The sequence below is a fragment of the Pleurodeles waltl genome, chromosome 5 (genome assembly GCF_031143425.1).
Source record: "Pleurodeles waltl isolate 20211129_DDA chromosome 5, aPleWal1.hap1.20221129, whole genome shotgun sequence".
Classification (NCBI taxonomy): Eukaryota; Metazoa; Chordata; class Amphibia; order Caudata; family Salamandridae; genus Pleurodeles; species Pleurodeles waltl.
In genome coordinates, this window is record NC_090444.1 from 918,036,559 (window position 1) to 918,049,071 (window position 12,513).

Below are 12,513 nucleotides of genomic sequence, written 5' to 3' on the forward strand. Positions count from 1 at the left end.
TTTGTGTTGCCCCAGGACTATGTCTACCTATTGCATCCTATTGTGATTCTACATTGTTTGCACTACTTTTCTTACTGTTACTTACCTGTTTTGGGTTTGTGTACATACACTTTGTGTATATTACTTACCTCCTAAGTGAGGGCATCCTCTGAGATACTTTTGGCATATTGTCACTAAAATAAAGTACCTTTATTTTTGGTAACTCTGAGTATTGTGTTTTCTTGTGATATTGTGCTATATTATATAAGTGGTATAGTAGGAGCTTTGCATGTCTCCTAGTTCAGCCTAAGCTGCTTTGCCATAGCTACCTCTAACAGCCTAAGCTGCTAGAAACACCTCTATTCTACTAATAAGGGATAACTGGACCTGGCACAAGGTGTAAGTACCACAAGGTACCCACTATAAGCCAGGGCAGCCTCCTACACCTATGTGTAAGACTTACTGCTCAGAGCCACAGCTACCCAGGGTTGAGCTTAAGGCTTGACAAACTAAACCTTCAGGTCGAAAACAGAAGTTGGCAGACCACACCATATAATAAATCTCATTTCCTCACTGTAGACCTCTGGCCTTTCCACGAGGTTTGTGGGAATCGCGCCCTTGGCCGCAAACGGACTGAGGTGCCTGCTGGCCATAGGGGCTGGGGGAAAAAGCCATAGCTGATAACCCTTACCATAGATGCAGAAGGGGCGGAACATGGAATGCAGCTATTGCATGGCTATGGTGACCCCTATGACCCAATGGTGGCTGTACTATCTTCAAAGTGTTCAAATGCCAAGTCCACCTTGTCACCAAAAAGCAGTGCCATTGAAGGGTGTGTCCTTAAGGGATGCCTAGACAGCCACCAAAAAGTCAGTTGTCCTCAGCCAGGCGTGAAGTCAGAGCGCCACCCCACAGTAGTAGAGGCTCCGTCCAGTGAGCTGGTTGTATCCAAGCCGCATCTGATTGTGAACTTTGCAGCATCTCTCCCATCTGCATTAGCTTTAGAGAGTATGGCTCAGGCCTCCTCCGAGACCACAGAGAAAATACTTGTGCAACCTTATCCACGCAGTATGGGAATATTGGCCCCATAAGCATGCAATGTTTACGGTCTGCAGTGGAAAGCTGGTGACAGAAAAAAATAACTTTACCAAAGGTATCCAGCCACTTGGATTCCCTATCTGGCTGGCTGAATGGTAGGGAATGCGCTGGGCTACCAGACTCGCTGGGGTGGGCTGCTGGTAGAAGCCTGGACTAGCAGACTCTCAGGGGTGTGGTGAGGAAAGAGGAAGGCTGGGTCCCCGGAAGTGGGGTGATGGTGGCAGAAGATAGTCTTGCACACAGGAGTGCCTGTGCAGAGCTTGGCCCAGGCCTTCAGCAGGACATCAGTAAGGGCTTTGTTAAAGGGGACTAAGGGCTCTGAGGGGAACAGCTCGGGTTGAAGAACCTCTATCAAGATATTGGTCTTGACCTCAACTGTGGGCAGCTGAAGATCCAGGACCTCAGTCGCTCTTTGGACCTCTATTGCTAAATAAGTCCCTTATTCTGTAGCACTTCTGAGAGGAGAGGGACAATACCAGTGTCTGGTGAGGTGTCCAGACCACTGGCATCAGGCAGGTCCTCATACCAGATGTTGTTGGCCATATACCCTGCTAGGCGGTCGGAATAACCATAGCGATCCTCATATTTACTCCAATGGTGTTCATTCAACGGCCCGTCATGGAAACAGGGCTCTTGCTCCAATTCAGGCCATGTGGGGTTGGTTTGCTGCGGAACCAGTGTTGTGCAATGCCCGTCTGGCTCCGTATCGAGAATCACGATGGGCATCAGCAGCACTAAAACAGGACACCTGGAACAGTTCCTGAAAGAGGTTGCCAAGTTGTATCACGGGCTAATCTGGATCCTCCACAACTGATCCTAAGGGCCCTACTGGAGCTGAGGGTGGACCTGCTGGCAGAGCCCAAGTTGAAGTTCCTCCAGAACCCATGGGGCCCAAAGGCACTCCAGAGGGGTCCGGCTACCAAAAACGAGACTCATAGCCTCATAAAACTATGTAAGTTGGGCGGGGTCACTCAAGAAAAACTTTGGGAAGCGCAGAGCAGACCCGAGGTCAGGCACAGTCTCCACAGGGATGACCAGGGAGTGGGACTTAGACTTGTGGCATTGGTCGTGCGCCTCGTCCACCGAATGGGACTGGTGCAGATAAGCCAAAGAATGCTTCCACTTTTTGGGCTTCTTCTTGTGGGACTTACCTGAAGAAGTCCTAGATCGTGGCTATGTCTTGCATAAGCAACTCAGAGCAGTCCCAGGACCTCCCTCATGAACAGGACCTGGAGCGGAGTTATGTGACAAGCAGCCAGAAGCTTCATGGCCCGCTTGTGAGTAGTTTTTGGATTCATGGTCCTGCAATCTAGGCAGGTCTTTCAGTCGTGGTCCCGCTCAAGCCATGAGAGGTCAAAAGCATCAGAAGTTTTGTGTGAGGGGCATGGGGGAAAATGAGAAAATCTGAGTAGGATCGGCATGGAAAAGCCATGCAAGGATTTTATATCACTAAGGACAGTTAAGGAGAGTTGTATATAGAGTGACGAGGTGGTCCCCAAAAAGAGCCCACTAGTAGCATGTTCAGTGTTGAGGGCATAGATCATCAGGAAATGGAAAATAATAGTCTAGAGAGTGAGACGGAGAGCCACTCAATTGTCCTACCAGAGACAACTGCTGAGGGAAGGGCAGATGCAGGGTGCAGTTTTCAACCAAATCAAATGTCACAGAGATAATGAAGGAGGAAAAAGGTAGTTGTGGTGAGCAGAGGAAACAGTTTGATACAAGGATGAATATGGTTTAAAAGGTGGTTGACAACAGTATTGTTTTCACTGATAACTGTAAAGTATTTTGCCTCAAATCACTTGTGTAATAGGTCAGTTCTAGGTGAATTTGTATTGATACTTAAGAGGACTTGTTGTCAAAGGGGAAATGTGAGGTGGTTTACCAGAGAGCGTAAAAACATGTTGCATACTGTAAATGTATGCATTATTTTGCGAAACCGCTATGAAAACAATGTCAATTGGAGGGTCAATAGATTAACAAAAAGTAGTAAACTATGATTTTGTAAATAAGGTGTTGTAGTCTAGATTATCAGTTTAAAAGTACGAATTTGACAAACGTATCTTCTGTATCTTTTCCAAAGTGTGATAAACGCGATAGAAGCAAATTGCTTTGTTAGAAAACGTGTTTATTTTACAATATGTACAATCAAGAACATATTCAAAAACATTAGCACAGCAATATTGCAGACTGCAAATCACTTCGAACTTTATCTGTTTGGTAAACATACTCGCAAAACATTAGTAGATGCAAAGCATGAGCATTTTGCCAAATCATGCTATCTACATATGAAAACATCCACAATAAGAAACTTTCATCCAAAATGAAGGTGTTGTGATGTGCGGTATCCATTACACTGTTTGCATGAGGTAGTAACTAAATTATTTGGCCACCTGTTAACATACTAAAGATGATAAAAATATTCTTAAGGCAAAGATACAAACAAAAGGCCTGACGCACCTTCAAACTGTAATGATTTCCAAACTCAGGAATGTAACTGCTCATATGCTTTACATACATTACGTGCTTTCTGTGCACTCAAAATTAAAGCGATTTTGATTATAATAATGAACATAGTATTGAATATTCACACATCTTGTGCTGTATCACATCACAGTACCACTACCTTGAATTGGACTTAGTTTTGAAAAGTATTGCGTTTTAGCAAACAGAAGCAGTCGCTTTTGGACTGTGATTTTAATAAAAGACCAGATATTAAATGAGGTGGTAAAAGAGTGTTTTTTTCCAGGATAAAAAGAACACAATTAAAAATAACCAGCATTTTGAAGCCAATAATTGTCCACAGTAACAGCTAACCTTTTGACTAAATACATTACATGTCAATATTTTGTGCAAATATGAACACCAGTGTGATTGCTTTAAAATTAAGAATACGTTTATAAAAAAAAGATTACAGCTATTTTAAAAATTACAAGATTTCGTTTTTCATTACTAAATTACATGTAATAAAAATACATTAGTGTTATTAAATGCACTGTGTCCATTACCTCTATCCATTTCGTAGATAGAAGCACTCCCCAGAAAAAAAAAAAAAATCGGCAGTGCTGAAAATAGTATTCTCAGTTACATTAATACTTAATAAACAAACTCGACGTCTGTACAGATAAGACAGCTGTACATCATAGCAGGACCACTCTGTACATTAAGTCTATGACTTTAATACTATAAAGTTACTCTTACTGAAAAATACTACCCATATGTACAAAGATTACATTAAAACTATAAACTAAGCACTTATGTGGTATAATATACTAAGTATAGCGTTGCCCGTTGTTTTCTGTAAGTGCTTGGAAGCATAGTTAACTGCAAAATATGATAAACTGAAGGTATACCATGGTGAATCAGGTACACTTTGATGCGTTATTTCCCTCAATATTTAGTTTAAAAAACTGTAGTAGACGGTAGGCCGTTAGTAAACTGGTCTTCCAAAAAGATGCTGTAGCCTTAAGAATTTGAGGACCCTAGTGAGCTCCAGTTTACAACATGCCCCACCATCCTCCTTTGCGCCAACCACACCAGACCCACCCCTTTTTATGCCATGCCAAGGTGGGAGCAACTGTGTCTGCTTGTGGGTATGGCAAGGCAGATATTCAGCAGGAGAAAAAGCCAAGGAAGTACCTTTATCAATCAATAATTTCTCTTCTGGCTCTTCATTTAACTTTCTGTCGACTAAACGCAGACACGAACAGCAAGGAGGTGATAGCTTACGCAGGACCAAGAATCATGCAGCAGATATCTTGGTGGAGACTTGCTTGCTATTATAAAAAAGAATGACTCTAAAATATGTCCTAGGAATGATGCCTGCTGTGTGCGTAGCACCTCACATGGCTGCCCTAGAAATGGGAGATGGACATTGAGTTCAAGGATATTGCCCTGCTGCAGGTAAAATGGGGTGAGACATTCCGGTACAAACACCTCTTTGATTTAAGAAACCCAAGAGATTAAGCAAACATTCTATTTAGGACCACGGTTGTCATAGCTGACTAAAGATACACGGTAGGTCAACACTCACTGCATCAAGATTGAGGAACTTAACTGAGAAGACGTGGGTGGAAACTAATAGAAATATTGTTTCACTGAATCCAGACAAATTAATGAATTCACTAAAGAAACTATTTTATGACAAGCTGTATAAGATTGCTTTGAAAATAAAGTTTAAAGCTCAATGACAACCTTGTGTAAATAGTGGCTAAAGAGACTGCAGCCTTTCAAGAAGAATCAATACCACAGCACTCCATGAGTTGAAAATGTTTGATATATGATAAAAACTAAACCAAATTTAGATCCCAATAACCTTGTCTAAAAGGAGTGACTCAGATCTTCAAAGTGTGATTGACTGCTTTGTTTCTAATAATCTATCACAAATGCCACTGTTTTCTAAGCAAGTCATAAAATAAATGACACTGTCAAACACTACGTCAGGAGAATACATTTTCATGTGCAAGTTCCAATAGCAGAATTACATCGTAGTAATTTCAGCATGGACTTCTTCTATCTACCTATATGATCATGAAATACTTCCACGGAATTGAGTTTCGAAGTTGAGTTGTTGGAACATGAAATCAGAAAACGTGGAAAACAGTCTTTCTCATCAAAGAGAGACATATTTCTTGTGTATGCCGTCATATAACAAATGCAAGCATACCCGTGCAGAATAATTCTGACAGACATACCTGTTTTAATGGGGAATCTCCATTTATGTTGCCTTCTCAAAAGATAAAGAAGATTTCAAGGCTATTTTAGAGGAAAAAGTCCTACATACAGCTCCATCACACTCCAAACATGCATTTTATAGCCAGCCATAATAGAGGCAGATATGTATAAATAATAGGATAAGAACATGGATATGTCCAAGTGTCAGTGACAAGGTGTAACTGACATATTCAGGACTTCCTGGAATATTCACTGATAGGCATCCTAGCGAAGAAATGGCAATGAGACAGATGGTAAGCACTTCTTACAAAACAGGAAAACTCGTCATGATCATCGTCACTTTCATCTCTGTCTCTCCAAGAGAGAGAAGGCACATCACGGCAAAAAGATAAAAGGATGAGAAAGAGAGTGAACAAAGTGAGCTGGCGCAGGTGAAAAGGCTGGATTCCAATATTCTAGTGCAGGTGTAAGGTATCTCGGAGAAGAACAATTTCAAAGAAGTGACTAACTTAACGTCTGAAAGATTCTCAAATAACAATAAACATTCCATTATGCATTCCTATTTCACTTATTTGGAAACAGTGATAAGTCATCAACCTCTCAGAGGTAATCAACATTAAACTGCTCATCCCTAGAATAATGGAAAGCATGCTTCTGCATACCATGGCATGGGGACTCTTACTAGTACCATAATAAGCTTGACCGAGATTAGAGTAGTTCAGCCTTGTGGCTAAATGCTGACCCTTGGGAAACAGTGTCCCTCTGACGTAGCACTTCAAAGCCCCTCGGACAAAACTGTCAAAGACTCTGGACCACCGTGCATCCCATAGTAACAAGTCGCCCTCTTTAGATTGTTAAGGATTCTACCAATTAAACTACTAAAGAAGCTAACCTGATGGACCATATTTAAGATAATCATTTAGGAAATAAATCTGAAAAAGTGAACTGTATCACAGATAAGCAGTTTCTACATCGTCCTTAAGCGCACCAAGAGGAACAGAGGAGACCATATTTGGCACTCAAAAGCACACTGAGCCTACGGCAATTACTTGGTCTACCAATCTTACCCCAAATACCAAGTTAAAATTCTAAAAGCCACAACATCTTTATAAAGACCTCCTCAATATTACCTATTGTGGAGCAGGATCCCAAACCAGTTAGGAGGGAGGATTAGACAGTATTATATTTGAAGGAAGCACTGTTTCAATTTGATTTGGGCAGTCGAGTAGTTGTTTTAACGGAAAAAAGTGCACATTAATCACCCAAGCATGTGTTTATGCTATACATTTGCGTATGAAAGTAAGAGGAAATTTCACCGATAGTGGCAAAGTTGGGTTTTGCAAAAAAGAAAAAAAACGTATGTTCACAGTTTACAATTTGTTGAAGGTTTTTTTATACCAGAAAGAGACTTCTCTGTTGATAGTCACAATGAAAGCAACATTAAAGTTAGCATGTAGGTACGGCAAGACAAGACAACAAGACAAACAAATTACAGAGAACTAAAAAGCAGTTCTCAAATTATTTTCTTCTTATCATTGGAAGCACTTAAAAAGGAACCCAACTTTTTCAAGCCTGAGTAACAATTATAATATATTTGTTTTTAAATAACGCAATAACCAATAAAATATTTTCTTGCATTAAAATTATTTAGCCTTTTGACAGCATATATACATTCTTTAAAGTGTAGTCATGCCAAGAGAAAGAAAGACTTAAGGTACAGTATTTGCTGCAGGATCCACCCACAACCAATCACAGGAAACAGAGGGCATGTAATGTCTCCATACCACATCATAGCATTATGTTCCGCAACTTGGACTAGTGCTGAAATAAATTAAGGAAAAACAAGCGATTCTGGGTAACTGCAGCTGAAGCATGCTTTCAAGCTTTCACGCTTTCACTTGTAATGCAGCGGTAGTGTGTATTTGGTGATGAATTGCAGGACTGCATCCATAGCTTTTCAGTAACTATTTTCGTGACCCGCCAGAATATATAAATTGCTATTAGCTGTAGGGTTATCAGTCGGCCGGCTTTCTAAAACAACCACCCTGCAACAAAAACAAAACATGATTATGAAACACAATGACATGTTTACAAATCTTTTGTGAAGTAATATCCAAACAAACATCTAAAGAATCTTGTCTCAAATCCTGATATATACATATTAAGCAGGCGTCAAGTTGATAATACATGGATTAATAGTTGTTTCTTGCGTTTGACGATATGCAATCATATGTTCACGGGTAGTAGTGTTTGTAGCTGTGCTCATAGTCATGCAACGACATTCCAGACTGTCCACAAGCACACAGTGTGTAAGCAGACTGTAAGCAGTGGTGGCTCCTCAATGAATGTCGCGGATCCTTTGTGGAGGGGGAAAGGCAAGGAGAAGGGTGGTGGCCAGTACAGACCCCTTGAACCACATTTATTGGGCCACAAGTTAGATTTGGGCTTGTTGATTGAAAAGCCTAGGTCGAACAGCAGGGATGCGGCCCACTTCAGATGGCACACCACCACCTCTGGCAACCATCTTTGATCAGCCAGACATTCAGCTACGGGAATAATGGGATGCCCGATCTCCTGCGATGAGCAGCCACCACTGCCATCACCTTTCTGAAGACGTCAGGCGCTGATGTCAAACCAAAGTGCTGTACCATAAATTGGTAGTGGGAAGAACCCACCACAAATTGCGGATATGACCACAGAAAAGGGTGTGGAAGTACGCATCCTGCAGGTCCAGTTGTTCCAATGCCAGTAGTACCTGAGCTAGGATGAGAAGCTTGAACTTTTCCTTTTTGAGGAAGAAGTTCAGTACCCGAGGTCCAGGATCACATGTAGACAGCTGTCTTTCTTGGGAACCAGAACGTAACGCAAGTGTCATCCTTGGCCCTTCTTCTGCTCTGGCACTAACTCCACTGCTCCTTTCTGTAGGAGCTCTGCCACACCCTGTTAAGTATGGCAAGAAGGTCGGGGTGTGTGTGAAAAGGGAGCAGCTAGAATAGTGGTGGAGCTTAAAGGAAGGGAAGAGTGTAACACCTTTCCACAATTTGGAGAACCCACTGTTCTGAAGTAAGGCCTTCCTGGCTGGGAATAAGCAAGACACTCACCCTGTCATAGGAGTGTCCACAGGAAGCAAACTAGGTCTGCTTTCCGGGTGGTGCAGGAAAGAAGGAGAAGGAAGAAGGTTGCATGGTGGATCAATGACCATTTCATCTAGACCTACCTCTATAATGTCTGACAAAAGGATTAGGCTGTTGCTGGGTTTGTGGTCTGAAATTGCAGTTGGTGCCAAAAGAGAGATCCTCTTGAGATGCTTCAAAACTGATGAGTCTCTTGTGAGAGGGGGCAGCTGGAGACTGAGGGAGCGAGTCGTAGCTTTACTGGTCTTAAAAAGTTCCAAGGCGGAATCAGCCTTGCTGTCAAATAAGACATGAACCGCTAAATCGCAGATTCATAAGATTTGCCTGGACGTCTGCTGAAAAGTTAGCTGTCCAGAGCCAGGCATATATTTCAGTGGAAATAAAGATACCCATCGACCAAGCCAATGAATCGGATGTCTCGATCTGTGATTTAATGATGACACCACCTTTGGGAAGGACTGTGGATTTGTTTGCAATACCACCTTGTTCCTTGTGAGGAGTTGTAGGTACAGTCCTGCGCAGTGAGTGCTTGGAGCATGCTAACCCATGGTAGGGATGTGATGGCTACCGGGGAAAGCCATCTTTAAGGTTAAGGTTTGTAGTCCCGTGCTACTGCATAAACTAGATGAAAACTATGTTGAGGTCAGACGTGGGTGCAAGTGGTAATTTTGGTGGTGCCAGCCTCTTTCACCCTACTAGAAATGTCTTAAAGACTGGTGCTTAAAAGAAACCTCTGCCTATTACATCTCTTGAGTATGCCACAATGGCTACCAAGTATATATTGAATGAAGCGTATAATAAACCCGGGCTGAGTATGCGGATGAGTATTTTATTATAGCTGTGTCACATGCCCATTGGTCCAGGTCCTCCCTGATCATCCTCAGAACTCAGGGCATGAGACGCAGTGGCAGGGAATCATACAGGAGTTCTGAATTCCACTGTAGACATAACACATCACCGAGTAAAAGCTGCTTTGGGCACTTCAGCTTGCAGAAATCCTGAGACTGTGCATTATTGGTGGTGGTGAAAAGATCGCACCAAAGTTCTTCCCCTTGCTGAACGGCGGCCTGGCACACCTCTGGGTTGAACTGCCATTTGTGATCCCCTAGGCACCTACAGCTAAGTTTGTCTACCCTGGCAGTTGAAGAACCGGCTGGGTTGTTAACCACCATGGAAATCCCATGGCTGTGCAGCAACTTCCAGAGATACAAGGCCACCTGGCACAGTGTCCAAGACTCCAACCTCAACCTGCAGTTTCAGATGGAGGTGGTGTTTTGCCCGTAAGCATCTCCACCTCCACCAGCTTCCCTTTTCTGGTGGGCAAGAAAAACTAAGCATCATGCGAATTATTCTGAATTCCAACAAGATGATGTAGAGTCCAGTCTTGACCAAAGTCCTCTTATCGCTGCCTCCTCAACCGAGCAGCTGTCTATCTGTGACCATCATCGGCTCTGAGTGGGTGAAGGAGAGGGGTTGTCACTTTTCATTTCTTGGTCCAGCTCCCACTATTCTAGATCACGTACAGTCTCCTCCAAAAACTGGATACGCTCCAAGAAATTTTCCAAATGTGGAATTTCAGGTCCCACTGCAGAGCCTGCATATGCCATCTGGCAGGTGGCACTAGCAGTATGCAGGAAGCCGATAATCCCAGCAGTCTCAGCTTCATCTGCACTGAGATCAAAGACAGAGGCTGAAACATCAGGATCACAGCCTGAATGACCTGGACTCTTCGTTCCAGGGGAAAGCCATGAAACTGTACTGTATCCAGATGAAAAGGAGTGTTGGTGAAGAGGTCAGGTGGGGCCTTCAGCTCATTCAGAGTGAATCCCAACAATGTGAGGAACTTGCAGCATCTTCTGGAGGTAGTTGATCACTGCTTAGGGACAGTATGCCTTGAGCAGCCAGTCGTGATTTTCGTAGCTGTGAACACTGCCATCACATTTGTGAACACACGAAGAGCACTGGTGACCCAAAAGAGAAGCAATAAGAGATGAAAAAAGGCTTGATCCACCATAAACCGCAGGTAGAGTCTGTGGGCCTCCAGGACAGTAATGTGAAAAGAAGTGTCCTGTTGTCCAAGGCCACAATCAGTCTCCAGGCAGATAGCACCTGGGGTAGTATAAACATTTTGAATGTGTCCTTCCGGAATAAAGCAATGAGAGTTTAGCATAGTTATTTTTTGTTTATTCTTGTTCTGCACAGTTGCACATTCACATATGATTTTACCTTATTTGATGCTTTAGAAACAAGAAGGGTATGTAACCATGCAAGCTATGTAACCAGACTTGTTATGTCTCTCTTGCACATTTCTTTAATGATAGGGTTATTATCCCAATCATTTTTAAGGCTGTAATAAGTCAATGTCTTCTGTAAGAAACATATTAGTTTTAACGTTCTTTCTTAATGTAACTAAGTACATGCTGGATTAATGTATGCAGAGGATTAGGTATGCATAGTTTTACATGTTTCACTCAAACTTAGCTTAATAACAAAGACCACACAAGAAATAAGTTAACATGTATTTGGAAGATTTGTTCACTCTTGGCGTACATCAGTTATCTGAACTGCATTTATTCAAATTACCTGTCAGATCCTAGAAGCCTGAATATTCTCGTACTGTCTGATATTTCTTGTGTAATCTGTTGATACAAAACAATCATTCACTTATCAAGCTGACCGGTTTCTTTTTACATAAAAACCGAATGATGTAGCTATTTTATTAAATTAACTCTTAACGTATGCTGGTTTCATTACAAAAGCAGCCACTTTACTTCTGAGGTACATCTCACATTAAAACATGCAGAAAATAAAACAGAAAACTCTCCAGCTATTAAGCAGTGCTCAATTAATGCTGACCTAAATTTAGGTTGACTAAGTAAGGGCGTGTACAAATTAAACGCTGATGGAATATAATGCACCCAGAAGCTTTCTCATAGGTTCTGATCAGTTCACACATTTGCGCCTATCACGTTTCCTGACTAAGTGAATCCACCTAAGCTGAAGTAGTATGCACAAAGGTAAGTCTAGAGCACTTTGGGCCTGATTACAACTTTGGCGGAGGGTGTTAATTCGTCCCAAATGTGACGGATATTCTGCCCACCGTATTACAAGTTCCATAGGATATAATGGACTCGTAATACGGCGGGTGGTATATCCGTCACATTTGGGAGGGATTAACACCCTCCGCCAAAGTTGTAATCAGGCCCTTTGTGACATACGACCCAGGTTGCATCTCATGGGGCTCAAAAAGGCCCCAAACAGTCTGGGCTTGCTTGTGTTCTCACTGAGAGGGAACAAGGCTAGAAGTTCAGGTTTGACTGACCACTGGGAACACTCCAAAACTACTTGTGTATTATTGGGTCTGGTCTGCGCATAAAGAAGGTGAAACAATGATGTAATGGAATATGCCAGAGTTCAGTGGTGAAGCATTTCCATCTACCACAAATTTATTGCCTAAACATAAAGACCAACCTACTTCTAAGATTAATATAGGAATATTACGAAACCGAGGTCCAGAGAAAAAGTAGACTTTCGTATGAAGATGAACTTTGGCCAAATGGAATAAGAACTTAACTTTCCAGGTTCAGGTTATCAATCCTGAAATAAGACTGCAGCATTGCTTCAATGC

The 12,513-nt window shown here is 42.2% G+C and overlaps 1 protein-coding gene across 5 annotated transcripts in view; it reads right to left on the reverse strand.

Annotated features, from left to right (window-relative positions):
• Window positions 1-3,184: 3,184 nt before the first annotated feature.
• The window catches only part of MAP4K3 (mitogen-activated protein kinase kinase kinase kinase 3), a 960,603-nt gene continuing 951,274 nt past the window's right edge, over window positions 3,185-12,513 (reverse strand). For all 5 annotated transcript variants that reach the window (XM_069235044.1, XM_069235047.1, XM_069235048.1 and 2 more), the window contains 2 exons: window positions 11,469-11,524; window positions 3,185-7,796 (listed from right to left, as the gene is read on the reverse strand). In XM_069235044.1, the coding sequence (XP_069091145.1) occupies window positions 7,709-7,796; window positions 11,469-11,524 (144 nt within the window). In that variant the 3' untranslated portion in view covers window positions 3,185-7,708. The remainder of the gene's footprint in view (window positions 7,797-11,468; window positions 11,525-12,513) is intronic.